The 21,239-nt window shown below is 44.6% G+C and overlaps 1 protein-coding gene across 4 annotated transcripts in view; it reads right to left on the bottom strand.

The window, feature by feature from the left end:
• Positions 1–21,239, bottom strand: part of numb (NUMB endocytic adaptor protein) — an 80,181-nt gene that overhangs the window by 4,082 nt on the left and 54,860 nt on the right. For 2 of the 4 annotated variants that reach the window (XM_061744075.1, XM_061744072.1), the window contains exons 4-8: positions 9,957–9,989; positions 8,065–8,139; positions 6,046–6,186; positions 3,498–3,702; positions 2,247–2,534 (exon numbers count right to left, since the gene is read on the bottom strand). In XM_061744075.1, coding sequence (XP_061600059.1) covers positions 2,247–2,534; positions 3,498–3,702; positions 6,046–6,186; positions 8,065–8,139; positions 9,957–9,989 — 742 coding nt within the window. The remainder of the gene's footprint in view (positions 1–2,246; positions 2,535–3,497; positions 3,703–6,045; positions 6,187–8,064; positions 8,140–9,956; positions 9,990–21,239) is intronic. The other 2 variants (XM_061744076.1, XM_061744073.1) reach the window with 1 other exon arrangement.

Raw genomic sequence — 21,239 nt, forward strand, 5'->3', positions numbered from 1 at the left:
ATCGATTTTTGCTACCCTATATCAAAAAATGCTCCCTAATGGTTTTCTACCTTTGTAGAGCTACAGTTTTACTGTGTTTTACTCCCTAAACCACTTCCTTGTCACTTGCCAGGCCGTCATTGTAAATAAGAATGTTCTTAATGACCTGCTGGTTAAATAAAGGCCAATGACTGAATGAATATCAAATAAAGCGATAGAATTGTTTTTTTTTTCTCTTTATCGTATAATGTTCACAAAGTGTAATGCAATTCATGTCACGGGTCGTGTATTTTGAAGGCTCAAATACTCAACATCCCATATTATCAATTTTAAATCACTATTTCAGGGGTAGCATCATTTGATAGTTCAGTAACATCCTATCAAATAATGTAATACATTCAGGTAAGATACTAATCAAGTCACTGCCAATTTTGTAATCCCTATTTTTGGATTGATAATAAGTATAAAATAATAAAAAATAAAAGTAAAGGTACACAAACAAATACATTTCTTTTTCCGGCTCTTGGCGAAGGCGGACGCTTTTTCTGCTCCTCTCCCTCCCTATCTGCCCTGCTACTGCTTTTGTCCTGTCTCGTCTTCAGAGTCTCTTCTTTTCACTCCTCCGAAACTCTACAATCATGGAATTGATTAACTGGCCTCTCAGCACAATTGACCAAATTTTTGCGACGAGAAGTCAGGGGGTAAGGGAGCCCTCCTGCCCCGATGGGACATTTTTTGCTGGATACACAATGGATTTCTGGAAGCAGTGGAAACCGTTGTGCTTGGTGATTCTGTCTGTCGAGGACGTTGAAGATGCTTCATAATTGGATTTATGATAGCAGGATTTCTTTAATTGGAGTGGGGACTTTCCTGGCCTATCGACAAACGCGTAGGTCGTCGACAGCTGCTTTGGCCCTTTCTGAGCTCCCCGACATGGCTGAAGGAATGAGCACGGGGATCAGCACTCAAACTTTAACGTTGGGGGAGCAAAGCCGCAAGCTGGATGCGATTCTTGAACAGAATTGCAGGCTGGCGGCGGTCTTTGAGCTCATTGGCAAGATGGATAAGACCTTGGAGAAGTTGGAAGCTCGGCTTGGCGGGAATTGATCACAAATTCGTCTGTTTGGAGTCGCCATTGATGAACCAGAGACTTAACGGCAGCCTGCCTGTTTCCTTTCTTTCAATACAATTGTTGATTCTATAATTTGACCTTGACAGGGCAGCTTGGCCGGCTGTTCCAGTCACAATCTCCCTGGTGGAATGTAAACAAGTGGCTCTGCCCCCACTAGCCCTCCCCCTCTCTCAAAAACATCTGTGGACTTGTTTTCAGAACTGTACCGAGCCGTCTGATAACATCAAGGACAATGGCTGAGGAGCAGCTCTGGGGCGAAGTTTTCACAGACTTACCGCTCACACACACACATACTTACTTACTGATAACCACACCCCCCTCATCTTCAACGCCTTTCCTTTCCTTTATTTTATGTTGTTGACATTAACCTGCCTAAGGGACTAAAGATGAAAATTAGCCGTTGGCTATAATCTTGCATATTTACATGTATATGTTCATTAATATGTATTGTCCCTGTTATAAATAAAATAAACTCAAACTCAAACTCCTGGCTCCCCCCTTATCCAAGTTATGAAGTTTTGTTGTGTGTATGTTGCTTTTATGTGCTGAGGTGTTTTTTTGCACCTTGATACTAGGTATTAATACACAGTGTGAAGATGCCTTTTTTTTTCCCTCCTCCTCCATCCCAGTGTCATCCTTCCTCTAAAAAATGGCGTCCGTATTAATGGAGCCATCGGTGTGAACCGGAGTCAAGTTCTCTCGTCTGTTTTATGTCTGACTTGGCAATAAAGCTTTTTCTGATTCTGATTCTGAAATTGTCTCAATTTCTCGTTTCAAAAAACATTTAAAACAGTAGATGAACAGAGGGAGAAATCTAACATCACAATATATTTTGCAAAATACCTCCATATTGATATTGCAACGATATTGTAAGGATGACTATTGGTGATTTCACTAAATATTTACACAATGAAATCCGGGCATGGAAAGCATCTAAAACTACAGAAGAGTATTAGGGCCATGCAGGAGAACATTTTTTTTTTATGCAGAAAAAAATCGAAATGTCGAGAAGAAAGTCCATCTTTGGACGGCAGAACTCACCTGGGTTCCGGAGGGGGAAGTGGGACTAGTGTGGACTGAGAACTCACCTGGGTTCCGGAGGGGGAAGTGGGACTAGTGTGGACTGAGAACTCACCTGGGTTCCGGAGGGGGAAGTGGGACTTGCGCTGCACGGTGGACGGCAGCTCGTTCATGCGCAGCGACAGCTGCCGCTTGAAGGGCGAGGTTTTCTGGCTGAGGGCGGGGAAGCCCCTGAAGGAGCCCTGGCGGGCCAGCGCCTCGGCCGGGGCGTGGCGGCGGGGGATGGCCTGGGGGCCCAGGGCCCCGCCGGGGGGCGGGGAGGACGAGGGGGAGGAGCCGCTCTGGTGGAGGGCCGAGGGATTCACCATACCGGTGGAGGCGGTGCCGGAGACTCGCTCACAGTCTGAGAAGAGAAGAGAAGAGACGTTAAACATCTGTTTATCCATTCATTCATTAAAACACTCCTTTCATTAATTCATTAGTATTTAATTAATTCATTAAATACAAATTTTTCTAATATCGATATCAAATAAATCTGTAAAATTGAGCTGCAATCTCATCAGGACCGGCTGATTTAGGCCGTTTGGGCCAAAGTGATGTCAGATTCTTTAAAATATGAATTTATTTTGGGTATTTTATCTTGAATAGAGCTGAAAAATGTTTCATGGTTGGAATAGTGGGAAGTATAACAAGTTTTATAAAAGTCAGTGAAATAATTGCTTAAAGCATTTTGATCCTCAACTAAAGTATCATCAATGTGCAACTTGTTTATATATTTCTTTTTTATTTGTCTATTTTTTTCTAAATTAAAAAAGGATGTAGAATTTTTTGTCCCCATTGCCACGACCAACGGACACCGGTTCCAGACTGGTTCCACGCCATTAGTTCTCCTTCAATGGCAATTTTTGAACCATTTTTAACCAAATTGGAACCATTCCTTTTTACTAGTTGTAGTTGAGTCATTCATAATCTTTATTTCAGTGATAAGTGATTTGATTTTATCGCAAAAATGTGTGTTTTTTAAAAGGTTACTATTAAATTTCCAGTGTAATCTACTTAATTCTGGTAATCTATTATCAGGAAACACTGAAAATGTGATATCACAGTGGTCAGGAAGAGGGTTGTTCCAGGTATAATAACGTTTTTCAGGATTAGGTTTACGACAAATATCAATAGAAAAATCTGTAATGTATTGATAAGTGATGAGAATTATATTGAGATGGAAATCTGTCCTGTTTTTCATCTGGTGCAACATTAAAGTCACCTGAAACAATCAGGAGTTTTAGGTTGGTCCTATTATTGAACCCATAAACATTTACTAAAGTATACAGTGTGATCCATTTAAATGTTTTTGTTAAACACCGACCCTTCTTGGCCTCCTGCAGCTGCCTCATGACCTCCTCCCGCTCGGCCGCCTCCGTTGCCGTGGTGACGCGGAAGGATCCCTCGCGGGTGAAGGTTGTCCGGTTGGCGTCGAAGGTCGCGGTCACGCCGCACTCCTTCTCCCGCTTCTGCTTCCGCTCCAGGCAGGCGGCGAACGCACAGCCCACGGCGTGGCTGAGCCGCTCACCCTGGAAGAGAGGGGAGACGTTAGAGTCCCAGAACCAAGACCAAGACCAGGACCAGGACCAGGACCAGGGCAACGCCTCAGCCCACGGCGTGGCTGAGCCGCTCGCCCTGGAAGAGAGGGGAGGTCAGAGGTCAGGGTCCCGGAACCAGAGCAGGGTCTGGAGCCGGGAACGGAACGGAACCAGGGACGTCAGAGTCCCATAAAATTAATTAATTAATTGAATAACTAATAAATTAACTAAAAGAAGGGGGCAATCGATCAATTAAATAAGTAATATAAAGTATAATAATAAATATCTATCGTCATCAATATCACAATCCTCTCTGAACATAAAAAGCAGTGATAATGGCGAGCTATAAAAAAAATACACATTCATTCAGGAAAAAAAAATTATGATATGATTAATAATCCATTCATATAATAATAATAATAACTGGTAATAAAAGTAATATTCTAACAATTATAATAATCGCAATTACAGTTGTCATAGCAATAATAACAGTAATATTAATATAATACTTATAATCAATAATAATCTAATAATAATATAGTCTCACTCATAATAATGCACACATTTATAATCAATAATAATAATAATTATAATAATAATAACAATAATAATAATTACAGCTCCAAGCAGCGATGAACGGGCCCTGGCGCGAGCAATTTTCACCAATTAAGGTCAAGGACTCAAAACAGAGTCCGCTGACACCACCCACGAGTCTTTATGTTAAACCATTCAAAAGTTATAGCAGAGAGTAGTGCTGGGCGGTATGACCAAAAATGTATATCGCGTTTTTTTTCAAAATTATATCGGTTTCACGGTATATCACGGTGTTTTTTTTTTCATGCACAACTGGGTGTTAACCACATTTTCTAATGATTTGGAAAGGAATTGCTGCAGTAAATTGGCTTAGAATGGCCTATTTTACTGTCATGAGGAGGAAATATTGTAGAAAAACATTAATGTCCACACTAGTATAAATACAGGTTTGCATGGCCTCACGTGTGCCTGGCGCTAGGACCCCGCAGACGCATGGTGCGTCGTTGGGCTGTGTTTTCCTTCATGCTTCCCTGCAGCGTCTCATGCAAACACAAACACACGTACCTGGCAGAAAGATTTCTTTATACCATGTTGTCTGTCGCCCGCGATATTTTTTCTTTTTTTGGCCGGCGCCATAGTTGGCTAGCTACAAACTCTATACATCCCATAATGTATAATAATAAGGCTGCGCTCTCAGCAGCGGTACTCGCATCGTTAAGGCTGATTTATGGTTCCGCGTTACACCAACGCAGGCCCTGCGTAGGGTAGGGTACGCAGCGAGCGGCCGTACGGTGCACGTCACCCCGTACCCTACGGCGTAGGCTCTACGTCGATTTAACGCCGAACCATAATTCAGGCTTTACTAGGCAACTAAGCAGGTTGACTCCCGTTGCAGAACAGCTGCAGAGGCTCCTAAACGTAAATGATCATTGATTTTTTTTTTTTTTAGGCCTGGCGGGGGGTCTCGTTGGCCTGGTGGCCCCGCCAGGCCCATACAGTGGTAGGGGAAACACTGTCCAGCGGCGCTACGTTCCGCCGCGCCGCGCGGCATTCCCAACGTTGTGTACGCTATTGTACATAATCACCGGTATTACGGTATATGAAAAATTCATATCATAAGAAAAATAAACACCGGTATTCGGTATGGACCGGTATACCGCCCAGCACCAGCAGAAAGTAGGAACTATCAAATATGGACCAATCAGATGATGGGAGGGTGCGCTTTTTGGCGTCTATCGTCGCCGCGGTAACGCTTTTGACTGAGAAAAGTAATGCGCATCGTCGCAGGATGGAGACGCACATTTTGATGTATAACACACCTGGTTGCACGTTATGGTTCAGGCCGAAGGAATGGCATAAATTGCACCAAAATTACACGATTAATTAAAAATGGCCGACTTCCTGTTTGGTTTGGGCCATGGCGCCAAGAGACTTTTCTTTAAGTTGTGGCATGATACAGGTGTGTACCGATTTTCGTGCATGTACGTCAAACCGTATTGTGGGGCTTGAGGCACAAAGTTTTCTAGGGGGCGCTGTTGAGCCGTTAGGCCACGCCCATTAATGCAAACCATTAAATATCACATTTTTCTCCAGGCCTGGCTTGGTGCAAAATTTGGTGACTTTTGGGGCACGTTTAGGGGGGCAAAAAGGCCCTCATTTCATCTGAAGAAAAACGAGAAAAATAAAAATTCCTACAGATACAATAGGGCCTTCGCATTGTCAGTGCTCGGGCCGTAATAATAGTCAGGGTTAGGGTCCAGAACCGGGACCGGACCCAGCGGGTTCTGGTTCTGTTCTCACCGAGTCCTTGACGGCCATGAAGCAGTGGCAGATCCAGCGTCTGGTGGTTCCATCCCGGCAGATGTAGGAGAAGGCTCTCTCAAAGTTCCTGTCCGGGGCGCAGAACGAAACCTTCTCTATCGTCTGGTCCAGGATCAGGTCCTGCAGGGAAGAGGAACGTTTCAGAAACCTCTTAGAGACCCGGAAACCTTTACATGAGACTCGGTTCTGCTTCTAAACTTAAAACATTTCAAAGAAAAATCATCTTCATGTCTCATTTACTATGCTGGAGGGGCGGAGCTTATCCCCGACCCCTCGGTCAGGGTTCGACCTCACACTGAGCTAAAGTTGCTGTCGTCAACAAAAATTATGACTAAACATCGTCGTCAACGAACCTTTATCACCTGAGGAAAACGAGACGCAACGAAAAAACTGGTCATGTGACGATAACGATGATTAAAGGAGCTGTCTGTAAGAAATGTCCAAAACTGGTACTGCAGTCACTTTCCAAATATTGTTGAGCGGCGTGTACCCTCCCCCCCCTCCCCCCGACCAGAGGTTGCCAGGTAGGCTGCAGAATGCAGCAGGAACGTAGGCTGCCATGGCTGCGATAATTAGAGCCGAGCTGGCAACCCGGATGCTGAAACAATACTGACTTGGTGATTGGGAGATAGGTGGAGGGTGGAGCTTCAGAAACAATACTGACTTGGTGATTGGGAGATAGGTGGAGGGTGGAGCTTCAGAAACAATACTGACTTGGTGATTGGGAGATAGGTGGAGGGTGGAGCTTCAGAAACAATACTGACTTGGTGATTGGGAGATAGGTGGAGGGTGGAGCTTCAGAAACAATACTGACTTGGTGATTGGGAGATAGGTGGAGGGTGGAGCTTCAGAAACAATACTGACTTGGTGATTGGGAGATAGGTGGAGGGTGGAGCTTCAGAAACAATACTGACTTGGTGATTGGGAGATAGGTGGAGGGTGGAGCTTCAGAAACAATACTGACTTGGTGATTGGGAGATAGGTGGAGGGTGGAGCTTCAGAAACAATACTGACTTGGTGATTGGGAGATAGGTGGAGGGTGGAGCTTCAGAAACATTACTGACTTGGTGATTGGGAGATAGGTGGAGGGTGGAGCTTCAACATAAACATCAGTTGAGGGCTGCAACTCCTCTTTTTAAACTGGAATATCCTGGCTTGAGTGCTGTTGTCAGTGACATAAGTATTTGAAATGAACATGATTTTTAAATGTCTGTTGACATATCAGGGTCATTTTATGATTTGTTTTATTATTGCTCTTACATACAGCTCCTTTAAATATATAATGCAATATTGTCGACTAAAATGGAGATTACAAAATAAAAACTCTGCTAAAATGTGTCTTCATTTTCGTTTACCAAAACGAGACGAAATGTTCTAACAAATATGCTTAATGTCCATGTTTTCAGTAGTTTCCTCTGGTTTAGTCTTTAGATCTTTGAATCCACTTTCCTACATAGAAAACCCAAGGTGTCGTCGAAAAAGAAAAAGACTGGGAGAAATGCGGAAAAATAAATATGTTGTAAACTCAAATGAGAGTCTTCTGTATCTGGAATTAATGTATTCTTGAGTCTATAAGGTAACAATAATATAATAATAAGATAACCTTGTTTGAATTGTAAAATGGGTTTGGCTGAATACAATCGATAAAAATGGCCAATTCTGACTAAAATGCTCAGACTTTTAGTCGACTGAAACTTGACACGACTAAAAGGAGAATGAACGTGACTGAAACTAATAAAAACTAGAATGATAGTTAGACCCAAAGACTAGAGTAAAACTCAAACTGAAACAGGCTGACAGAAACACTAGTGGACCTGCAGTACCGGAGGTGTCCAGCAGAGGGCAGTGTTCCCTTTACTGTCAGGCTGTTCCCCCTGCAGGTCCAGGACTCCCCAGAGGGTCCTGGTCCCGGGACCAGGTCTACTCTAGACCTGGTCCCGGGACCAGGTCTAGAGTAGTCCTGGTCCCGGGACCAGGTCTAGGGGTGTTTGTTTGTACCTTTGTCTTGTCGTCCACGACGCGGAGCCCGTCTGCTGAAACCCACAACACGGCTCGGACCGCCTTCTTCCCCGCCTGCAGACACAGAACACACTGGAATCAGGTAAAGAAGAAAAGATTCCCACGCCTTCACCTGCACCTTTACCTCCACCTTTACCTCCCTCTGTACCTGCCCCACACCTGGTCATGAAAACCACACACACACCTGTTCATGAAAACCACACACACAACACACACCTGTGAAGAACACACACACCTGTGCAGGAAACAACACACACCTGTGAAGGAAAGAACACACACACCTGTTCATGAAAACCACACACACACCTGTGAAGGAAACAACACACACACACCTGTGAAGGAAACAACACACACACACACACCTGTGAAGGAAACGACACACACACACCTGTGAAGGAAACAACACACACACCTGTGAAGGAAACAACACACACACACACCTGTGAAGGAAACACACACACACACACACACAGTTGTTTGTGTTTATTTTATATTTGTCACAGCTGCTGGTTGCAAAGGTCTGAGCTCAGATTATTCTGTAACATCCCCCCATACAGGCACGTATGACTCTATAGCCCCCTCCCCCGGTGACAGACAAGTATGGAATAACAGCTACTTTGAGACTGATTTTTCTGTTTAGTTATTATTTGCTGATAAGTCAGGTGGTGCCCCGTTTAGATTGATTCATTTTGTCATTATTTTGTCATTAATTATTAACTATCGTAATACAATTAATAATAATAATAATAATAATAATAATAATATTAATAATCCATTTTATTTAGATCTCAAAGACGCTTAAATAAAATAAAAAATAAAAATAAAATTAATAAAAATAATAAAATATATAATAATAATTAGCCCTGTTTTGATCAATCTTCTTTATTAATAACTATCGTAAGACAATTATTATTATTATTAATAATAATAATAATCAATTTTATTTATAGAGCGCTTTTAAAAGGTCTCATTAAAAATTCCAATTCTCAAAAAATAAAATAAAAAAATTTATAAAAATAAAATAAAAAAATCAAATATAAAATAATAATAATAATAATGTATAATATCATTTAAAAAAAATAAAATTAATAACTCTTTAATAACTGAACCAGCACTCCCTTTGTGGCACAACACCTGTGAAGGAAAGAACACACACACACACACACACACACACACACACACACACACACACACACACACACACACACACACACACACACACACACACACACACACACACACACACACACACACACACACACACACACACACACACACACACCTGTGAAGGAAACAATACACACACACACACACACACACCTGTGAAGGAAACAATACACACACACACACACACACACCTGTGAAGGAAACAATACACACACACACACACACCTGTGAAGGAAACAATACACACACACACACACACACACCTGTGAAGGAAACAATACACACACACACACACACACACACACACACACACACACACACACACACACACACACACACACACACACACACACACACACACACACAGGTGAGATGAAGGTGCTCTGATAGACGGTGGTGACCCCTGACCCCCCCCGTTAGGACGACCCCCCACCAACCAGAAGGAGAGAAGCCACACCTGTTAATAAACCCCGCCCTCCCACCTGTTAATAAACCCCGCCCCCCCACCTGTTAATGAACCCCGCCCCCCACCTGTTAATAAACCCCGCCCCCCACCTGTTAATAAACCCCGCCCCCCACCTGTTAATAAACCCCGCCCCACATGCATCCAGACAGGTGTTCCATGGTGGGGGTGAGGGGGTGAGAGGGTGAGAGAGTGAGGGGGGGGGGAAAACAACAACGGTGCTCAAAAACAAACCACTTACTTTGGAAAAGAATCCCTTGAAGAACTTCCTGTCCTGGAAGTGGGTGTGGTCAGAGAGAGGGGGGGTGAGAGCGGTGGAGGACATGGGGGGGTCGGGGGGACACAAGGCAGGACAATGTTACCCAGGAAGTGTTGGGAGGCCGTCCGGGGCCCAGGGGCCGGGCCGGGGCCGAGTGGGCCGGGTTATGGGTGAGTGAGGACCCTGTTAGTACCGACGGAGGAGAAACCCGTGGCTCCGCCCCCAAGAGGGGGCGGGGCTTCACACTTCCCTGTGGCTCCGCCCCCTAATCACACGGTTGTTTGTGTAAAAACATCCTGGACATCATCTGATTGGAGGTTTCAGCAAACAAGCTCAGATCCACTGTGAAGCACGGCGGTGGAGGGACGGTGGCCTGTGTATCTTCTGTTGTTCGCTACGTATTAAAGTGGCGTTAACTGACACAGCCCCGCCCACACCAAAGCCCCGCCCACATTTACGTGTGGCCAGGCTAGCTTTAGCCGACTACAGACTGTCAACGGACGCAATAGCTGCTGCCTCTCTGCACGATACCCACAATTCAGTTCAGCAATGTTTGACTACATTCAACGTGGACGGACTGAGGACCCTCCTGGACATCAACTCACTACTAATCAACTCACTGCCAATTTTGTTAACCCTATTTTTGGATTGATAATAAGTATAAAATAATAAGAAATAAAAGTAAAGGAACACAAACAAATACATTTCTTCTTCCGGCTCTCGGCGAAGGCGGACGCTTTTTCTGCTCCTCTCTCTTATCTATCTGCCCTGCTACTGCTTTTGTTTGTCTCGTCTTCAGAGTCTCTTCTTTTCACTCCTCCGAAACTCTACAATCATGGAATTGATTAACTGGTCTCTCAGCACAATTGACCAAATGTTTGCGACAAGAAGCCAGGGGGTAAGGGAGCTCTCTTGCTCCGATGGGACATTTTTTGCTGGATACACAATGGATTCCTACAAATACTGGAAACCGTTGTGTTTGGCGATTCTGTCTGTCGAGGACGTTGAAGATGCTTCATAATTGGATTTATGATAGCAGGATTCCTCTTGATCGGAGGAGGGGGATTCCTGGTGTACCGACAAACGCGTAAGTCGTCGACAGCTGTTTTGGCTCTTTCAGAGCTGCCGGACGTGGCTGAAGGGTCAAGCAAGGTGATCAACGCTCAGACTTTAACGTTGGGAGAGCAGAGCCGTAAGCTGGATGCGATTCTCGAACAGAATCGCAGGCTGGCGGCGGTCTTTGAGCTCGTTGGCAAGATGGATAAGACCTTGGAGGAGTTGGAAGCTCGGCTTGGCGGAAATTGATCACAAATTTGTCTGATTGGAGTCGCCATTGATGAACCAGAGACTGAAGGCAGACGGAAAATTACTGAGGCTGCCTGTTTTTGCATGAACAAAGCGGTTGCGCAATGGAGTACGTCACAGCAGCTTCACCCCAACCTGCCCGCTTCTCCCCTGGCTGTGGAAAAACAAAACGGGGACAGAACGGGGTGAGCCGCGACGAGCCGCACCGGGCTGATTAGGTACTAGTGCAAAAGGGCCATAAGGACCCTCCTGGACGCTAAGGGCGCTCCTGGACACTAAGGACGATCCTGGACACCGAGGACCCTCCTGGACACTGAGGACGCTCCTGGACACTGAGGACCCTCCTGGACACTGACGACCCTCCTGGACACTGACGACCCTTCTGGACACTGAGGACCCTCCTGGACACTGAGGACCCTCCTGGACACTGAGGACCCTCCTGGACACTAAGGATCCTCCTGGACACTGAGGACGCTCCTGGACAACAAGCGTACGTCCAAAAATCCCAATGAACCAAAGCCATCTCTAACAGTAACGACAGCTACGAGCTGTTTGGATCAGGGGGTACTTAGTTACACCCACTTGTGTTTCTTCTTCTCTTTCGTTTGAAGAGTAAAGGCGGTGTAAACGACGTCAGAAGTATTTGCTGAACCGCCTCAGATGATTTCCATGTTTCCACACAAACCCCCGGTGGACTAAGAGAGAGAGAGAGCACGAACCTTTTACCCACAACTGCAGCTCGCCCGCCCCCGGCTGCTACCCAGACTCCCACTGACGGAGTCAATCCCGGGTTAGTGGGGGTCAAAGGTCAAGTTTAGAACACGTAGAGAACCACAACCAGACCTGGAGGAATCACCCACAATCCTTCCCCGTGATTCATTCCCAGAAGCTGCCCCCCCGTCCCTCGTCCAGGGAGGGGACGGCACTACCGTCACCACGGTAACCAGCACCCGGGGGTGGGGGTGGGCACACATATGCAGGGGCTGCTGGGATTAGTAACCTACGGTTAGAGGAACCCGTCACTAAACAGCTGAGTTAACTGGGAAGAGGCGGGGAAGGGGGTGGGGGTTGGGGGAGCTTTTCTCTGCAATAAAAACCTGCTTAAAAAAGACAAAAAGAATAAAAACCAACAAAAAAAGTAACAACATTCAAGTATTGGAGGTGTGGGAGGAGTCTCTCGGCGGGAGGGGGGGGGGATCTGATGGATGAAGGCGGAGCCAGCAAGATGGACAAGATGGAGCCTAAGAAGAGTCCAAAGCGGCGCCTGGACGACTAACCGCACTTTCAAAGAGGACGAGTAGCAGGAAGTCAGACACACCTTAGTATTGATTGCCACTTCCTGTAATATCTATCACTGCAAATGTTTCTGGGAAATTCCTGCATCACAAGTTCTGATGCGGGAGTGAAGATGCTGCTGATAAGCCCCGCCCACCTTAGTTACCGTTGCTACCTCCACGAATCAGCGCTGTTTACATTTTTACGATGACGACTTGTCTCCCAAAGATGTTTTAAACCAGTTTTGGAGACAAAGAAAAACACCTTTCATGGAGGAAGTGGACTTAAATATGTAGACAATCTAAAACTAAATCTGCTTTACAGAAGCGTCATCTTACTGTCGTCATGGTTACAGATGACAACGTCGAGGAGCAACACTGTTTATGTACCGCATGGGGAAGATTAGATTAGCTTCGTTTGGAAAGGCATAACTTTAGATCTACTGCTAGGCTAGGCTAGGCAAGGCTAGGTTAGGCAAGGCTATCTGTGCGGCACGTCTCAGCAACAAGCCAATCCAAGGTGCTTTACGTAATAGAAACAGGATAAGTAAAGGGAGAAAAAGCTTGTTAGTTACGCAGTGGCATGATGAAGAAAAGTCAGACTTAACGACTTAACTCGAGTTACGGTTTAGATGATTCATCAAAGTCAAATGAGTTTGACCTGGATTTAAAGGAACCGAGGGACAGCTAAATTTGGATATGGCATTATCATATTGTGACTCAAGGATCGTGATCAAGTATCGTATTGTGACGTGTAATGTATTGTGATGTGTATCGTATCGTGACTCAAGTATCGTGACATGTATTGTATCGTGACATGTATCGTGACACAAGTATTGTGTTGTGTATCTTATTGTGACTCAAGTATCGTGAGGTGTATCGTATCGTGACTCAAGTATTGTGAGGTGTATCGTATCGTGATGTGAATCGTATTGTGACTCAAGTATCGTGATCAAGTACTGTATCGTGACGTGTATCGTATCATGACTCAAGTATCATATTGTAACTCAAGCATCGTGATGTGTGTCGTACCGTGGTGTGTATCGTATCATGTATCGTATCGTGACTAAAGTATCGTGACGTGTATCGTATCGTGGTGTGTATCGTATCGTGACTCAAGTATCGTGATGTGTATCATATCATGATGTGTATCGTATCGTGACTCAAGTATCATGATGTGTATCGTATTGTGACTCAAGTATTGTGAGGTGTATCGTATCGTGACTCAAGTATTGTGAGGTGTATCGTATTGTGACTCAAGTATCGTGATGTGCATCGTATTGTGACTCAAGTATCGTGATCAAGTATTGTATCGTGATCAAGTATTGTATCGTATCGTGACTCAAGTATCATATTGTAACTCAAGCATCGTGATGTGTATCGTACCGTGGTGTGTATCGTATCATGTATCATAACTAAAGTATCGTGACGTGTATCGTATCGTGGTGTGTATCGTATCGTGACTCAAGTATTGTGATGTGTATCATATTATGATGTGTATCGTATCTCGACTCAAGTATCGTGACGTGTATCGTATTGTGACTCAAGTATCGTGATGTGTATCGTGAGGTGTATCGTATCGTGATGTGTATCGTATCGTGATGTGTATCGTATCGTGGTGTGTATCGTGACCCAAGTATCGTGATGTGTATCGTGATGTGTATCGTATCGTGATGTGTATCGTATCGTGATGTGTATCGTATCGTGATGTGTATCGTATCGTGAGTTCCTCGTCGACCCAACGCGTAGCTACAATCCTGGGGAGGTACTTGTACAACGTAGGGTTCTTCAGTGAGACGTAGAAACCACTTTAGCTCACTGGACACCCCGTTGACGCCGTCCCAGGATGCATCTGGGCTCAGTCTATAGAGATAATGTGGACACAAGTGTCTCAAACCACCTCTAATGATCTGACTACATCCTGGAACTTCCTGGGAAAGTCTAGCTGAACTTCCTGGGACGTCCAGAGAAGGATTTATATCTATAACGGGACGGGTTGTTGCTTTATTTCATCTCTAAATCGCCTGCTCTGTTCATGCGTTGGTCTTTTGTTTTGTTTCAGATCCATGACTGAACCACCAAACTATTATTGACATATTGACATCATGCTGCAGGAAATTAGATCAAGGCATGATGCCCATATTTTTTCTGCACAGCAGTAAAGGCCTGTGTTATAAGGTCTCATTACCCTGGTGTGTTCTGGCGAGTCAGATGAGGCCTGGATTCTGACATGTTGCTGCTGTCGATCGATGGAAATGACCACATGACGCTTCTCTAAGATCATTGTTGATGTCTTTCCTTCTTGGTGTTGTGTTAACAGACACCAGAACAGCTTCTACAGAGCTGCTCTCTTCTTCTGAACACGACTTTCCACGAGTCCTCAGGTTCTACCAGACCGTTTCTGCGTCTCACTGAATAAATAATGATGCCGTGTTCAGGAAGGTGTTGCATCACACCTCGTTTATCTGGAGTTTTACTTCATATTTTTATATTTTTTGCCTCCGTCCGGAGAGATAAAAGCTGCACTTTGTTCCCGGCTGTGAATGACTCCTCCTTCGTCAACAACAACAACAACAAGGCCCGCTGTGTTGCTGCAACAGAGCAGCCGGGAGCAGGATGTGCTACAACACGGCTGAGTGTTACACAACGGCTGTTAGCGCCGCGGGCGGCGGCTCGTGGCTTGCATCATCTCCACCAAACAACGTCTCTCAGCCTCCGGCGTTTACCCCACAACCCTTCGGGTGGAGGTTTGTGTACGGGACGGACTCCAGGCCCCCGTCAGCACGAGTAACCGTGGAAACGCTCCTATTGCTCTGGCCGGCGGCCAGCCGGCGGCAGGAAGCCGCGTCCATGACGACAAGCAGCAGAAGGGCAGCTTGGAGGTTGGCGGTGCCGCAGTGCAGCCTCGTCCTCCTTTACGTTCTCCTCCTCTTCCTCCCCTATGAGTCACGGGTCTCAGAGCTGTGAGAACAGCAATCATTACCCTCCGGAGGCCCGGCGGATCAGGGGTGGAGCCGGGCCCAGATATAGAGGGAATGTTCATGACGTCTCAGATGCAACTTCACAGCGGGTTGCGCCCACTGAGTGTCAGAAAGACTGAGTGTCAGAAAGACTGAGTGGCAGAAAGACTGAGTGTCAGAAAGACTGAGTGGCAGAAAAGACTGAGTGGCAGAAAGACTGAGTGTCAGAAAGACTGAGCGTCAGAAAGACTGAGTGTCAGAAAGACTGAGTGTCAGAAAGACTGAGTGTCAGAAAGACTGAGTGTCAGAAAGACTGAGTGGCAGAAAGACTGAGTGTCAGAAAGACTGAGTGGCAGAAAGACTTAGTGGCAGCGTAAACTTTCAGTTTGAGCAACTGGAAAACATCTAAAATGGGAAAGAGCTGTTGTGCGATCGACTGTACTCATAGATTTAGCAAGAAATCGGAGTTATCGTTTTACAGACTGCAAAAAAATAAGCTTAAGAAACAGCCTGGGATATACTTGCAGTTCAGAACGCGTGCGCGTCATGGCCGCCACGCGTATATCCTGCGTTCATTTGACGCGTCAACGTGCACGTTCTCAAAAAGACACTGAAGACACCTGCAGTTCTGGCTCTCGCCGCTGGTCCCGGTCAGATACCAGCTAGTGACGACGCGGAGGTCGCTGGCGCCGTTTCCTTTGCCGAGATGCAACCAAAGCAACGTTATAATCTCCTACATCATCCAATGGTGTCATGTAAACTTGTTCATTGTTCTAATCTGCTACTCCTACTACCGCTGCTACTAAATATTTAATCATTTTTCCAACTGTTGCTCTGCCTACTGCCCCCTATCGGAGACCGCCAGTACGACGTGGTCTCCTCACGTACTATGCGAGCGACGTTGCAGTTGGTGGTGCAGCGAACGGACGTGAACGCAAGCACCAACTGCAAGTATATCTGGGGCTCAAGAAAGACAAATGGATCGCTGCAATTCGCAGAAACAACTGGATTCCAGCACCAAAACGTGGATTTGTGGTTCCCATTTTGTATCAGGTAATGTTGGATTTTTGGGTAGCTAACGTTAAACAGTCAAATCATAAAGTTTGGTGTCCTCATCACTTTAATTTCACCAACAAATCCTGCCTTGAAGTCGGACCAAGCGTCAAGACTTTTGTATCCCTTCAAGCTTTGCTTCGTGTATTTCCCCGGCGTAGAAATTAAGTACATATAAATATCAGGAAACTGGATTGATGTCCAAATATTAATGTCCATGGACCACTGGTTCTTGGTAACTGTACCAAATATTAATGTCCATGGACCACTGGTTCTTGGTAACTGTACCAAATATTAATGTCCATGGACCACTGGTTCTTGGTAACTGTACCAAATATTAATGTCCATGGACCACTGGTTCTTGGTAACTGTACCAAATATTAATGTCCATGGACCACTGGTTCTTGGTAACTGTACCAAATATTAATGTCCATGGACCACTGGTTCTTGGTAACTGTACCAAATATTAATGTTCATGGACCACTGGTTCTTGGTAACTGTACCAAATATTAATATCCATGGACCACTGGTTCTTGGTAACTGTACCAAATATTAATGTCCATGGACCACTGGTTCTTGGTAACTGTACCAAATATTAATGTTCATGGACCACTGGTTCTTGGTAACTGTACCAAATATTAATGTCCATGGACCACTGGTTCTTGGTAACTGTACCAAATATTAATGTCCATGGACCACTGGTTCTTGGTAACTGTACCAAATATTAATGTTCATGGACCACTGGTTCTTGGTAACTGTACCAAATATTAATGTCCATGGACCACTGGTTCTTGGTAACTGTACCAAATATTAATGTCCATGGACCACTGGTTCTTGGGGTAACTGTACCAAATATAAATGTCCATGGACCACTGGTTCTTGGGGTAACTGTACCAAATATTAATGTCCATGGACCACTGGTTCTTGGGGTAAAGTACCAAATATTAATGTCCATGGACCACTGGTTCTTGGTAACTGTACCAAATATTAATGTCCATGGACCACTGGTTCTTGGTAACTGTACCAAATATTAATGTCCATGGACCACTGGTTCTTGGTAACTGTACCAAATATTAATGTCCATGGACCACTGGTTCTTGGGGTAACTGTACCAAATATTAATGTCCATGGACCACAGGTTCTTCTGTACCAAATATTAATGTCCATGGACCACTGGTTCTTGGTAACTGTACCAAATATTAATGTCCATGGACCACTGGTTCTTGGTAACTGTACCAAATATTAATGTCCATGGACCACTGGTTCTTGGTAACTGTACCAAATATTAATGTCCATGGACCACTGGTTCTTGGGGTAACTGTACCAAATATTAATGTCCATGGACCACTGGTTCTTGGGGTAACTGTACCAAATATTAATGTCCATGGACCACTGGTTCTTGGTAACTGTACCAAATATTAATGTCCATGGACCACTGGTTCTTGGTAACTGTACCAAATATTAATGTCCATGGACCACTGGTTCTTGGTAACTGTACCAAATATTAATGTCCATGGACCACTGGTTCTTGGTAACTGTACCAAATATTAATGTCCATGGACCACTGGTTCTTGGGGTAACTGTACCAAATATTAATGTCCATGGACCACTGGTTCTTGGGGTAACTGTACCAAATATTAATGTCCATGGACCACTGGTTCTTGGGGTAACTGTACCAAATATTAATGTCCATGGACCACAGGTTCTTCTGTACCAAATATTAATGTCCATGGACCACTGGTTCTTGGTAACTGTACCAAATATTAATGTCCATGGACCACTGGTTCTTGGTAACTGTACCAAATATTAATGTCCATGGACCACTGGTTCTTGGTAACTGTACCAAATATTAATGTCCATGGACCACTGGTTCTTGGTAACTGTACCAAATATTAATGTCCATGGACCACTGGTTCTTGGTAACTGTACCAAATATTAATGTCCATGGACCACTGGTTCTTGGTAACTGTACCAAATATTAATGTCCATGGACCACTGGTTCTTGGGGTAACTGTACCAAATATTAATGTCCATGGACCACTGGTTCTTGGTAACTGTACCAAATATTAATGTCCATGGACCACTGGTTCTTGGGGTAACTGTACCAAATATTAATGTCCATGGACCACTGGTTCTTGGTAACTGTACCAAATATTAATGTCCATGGACCACTGGTTCTTGGTAACTGTACCAAATATTAATGTCCATGGACCACTGGTTCTTGGGGTAACTGTACCAAATATTAATGTCCATGGACCACTGGTTCTTGGTAACTGTACCAAATATTAATGTCCATGGACCACTGGTTCTTGGGATAACTGTACTGACGCTAATTTAAGCCAGTCATCCTGTTAAAGACTCAGTGAGGATGAACTGGGATCCAGCAGAACTGGGATCTGTTCAGGGGGACGTCCCGGTGTGGGGATGGTGGGGGTCCATCGTGGTCCGAGGACGCCTGATCGCAGCACCGACGGTGACGGAGAGGAAGAAGCCGACGGAGCTGATGAGCATCGAGCCGTGACTCATCCGTGTCCCGCCCCCGTCTCATCTCCAGGATATTTATATCCTCCGTTTCTCCTCGTCTTTGTAAAACCTTCACAGGTTTCCTCCCTTCGCTGCCAAGGGGGGAGGAGGCGGCGCCGGTGCCGGTGGCCTCGTAGGACCGGCCCAGAGGAAGCTACGGTGTTAGATGTAGATGAATGACGCTGTGCACGTTTGCTGTTTATCCCAGGTTTAGTGTAGAAACCATCAATCAACAAACATCCAGCCTAACAAACACGCCTCCCTCATTCAGGTCAAACCGAGTCTCGGTGTTCTGTCCATTTCTGCTGCTTCGTCGAAAAATGTTTCTGCCGCATAAACCGATAGTGTCTATAGATTTTTGCTACCCTATATAAAAAATGCTACCTAAATGTACTTTACTTTTAAATGTAAATGTAAATGAAAATAAATAAAAATACATAAAAAATGCTACCTAATGGTTTTCTACTTTTGTAAGAGCTTCAATTTTACTGTGTTTTACTCCCTAAACCACTTCCTTGTCTCTTGCCAGGCCGTCATTGTAAATAAGAATGTTATTAATGACCTGCCTGGTTAAATAAAGGTGAATGACTGAATGAATATCAAATAAAGCGATAGAATTGTTTTTTTTTCTCTTTATCGTGTAATGTTCAAAAAGTGTAATGCAATTCATGTCATGGGTAGTTTATTTTGAAGGATTAAATACTCAACATCCAGTATTATCTATTTTAAATCAATATTTCAGGGGTAGCATCATTTGATAGTCCAGTAACATCCTATCAAATAATGCTCCTGTCACTTAATGCATTCAGGTAAGACAGATTTTTTGAGAGAAAAGGAGAAATCCGGGCACGGGAAGCATCTAGAATGATCTCTGCTGGCTTGTATATATATAAATATATATCTTCTTAGGGATTTTGAGGATGTTCCTCACCGTTAAAAGCAGCATGGAACGAAGGGATGCGAGAAATTATGGGCGTGGCAATCAAACTTTGAAAATCGACTGCACAGAACCACAAAGTAGCAGATCTGGACGGGTAGCATGGATGGACAGAACACCGGCACCGAAAACCAGCCTGTAGATCCAGATGTGACCTGTATGGCGGAGCTTCAGTTCATAGCTGTAGTCCCTGAAGGTCCCGCTAATGCGTCTCATATCAATGTCGCTGCAGAACGACCCCACATCATCACACCTCCACCACCGTGCTTGATAGTGGGTCTTCTGATTTCCTCCAAACCTGGTTCTGGACCCTTCAAAAACAGACCGTCCTGCTCCGGTCTCGTCCCAACTGGGCTGTCGTGGACTTGAAGGTTCAACGTTTTCAGCTGAAGACCCAGAATAATCCAGGAAATGCTTTATAACGTTTCACTTCTCTACGTTTATGTCTTTCCCTCATGGCATTGCACACAGCTGTATCCAGACCAGAACATCTGGTTTCATGACCGGAGGCCTGAACAGTTAATCAAGTTAATCCTCATCAGTTCATCAAGTGCAGCACTTTTAAATCCTACATCAGGAGGTTCTTAGTATTGATCAGTATGTGTTCATGTTTTATTATTTCTGTGTTCTGGATGCGGTTTTCCACAGTCACATTCATCTAGGGATGGCAATCTTGAACCGGTTCTTGTTCAGAACCGGTTCCCAGTGTTTCAATCCCTTGGAATCATTTGATTCCCTTTTCGGGTCCAGTTGGCTCTAATGATGCACGTAGCAGTCGACCGTAACCACGGCGACCGAGCGACACAAACGCCTGAAAGTCTGGTTACATTTCAGTTAGAAAGATAACAGGGAAGTGGATATTTCGTCAGGTTTAGGGGTCGCAGATTTGTAAAATACAGTTTGATTGGATTTGACTTGACTGTGTTGGCTGACATAATTTTATCTTTGAGTGATCAGTTCATTTTAAAAAGGTGCATGCTGGTCCAGCATGGTAGGTTGCAGTCTCACAATGAAAGCTTGTGCAAAATGTTGTACATTCTGGTGGAATTGCCACAGAATCATTTATGTTGTATTTTGTTAATTCCTACAGATAAAATATTTAATTCACTATTATTAAAAACGTGTATATATATATATATATATATTGGTGAAGCTAATCGACCTTTTGTTGTCCTTTTTTTCTTTTCAAATGAGAATCAATACAGAACCGAGT

This window comes from Cololabis saira, chromosome 16 (genome assembly GCF_033807715.1).
Source record: "Cololabis saira isolate AMF1-May2022 chromosome 16, fColSai1.1, whole genome shotgun sequence".
NCBI lineage: Eukaryota > Metazoa > Chordata > Actinopteri > Beloniformes > Belonidae > Cololabis > Cololabis saira.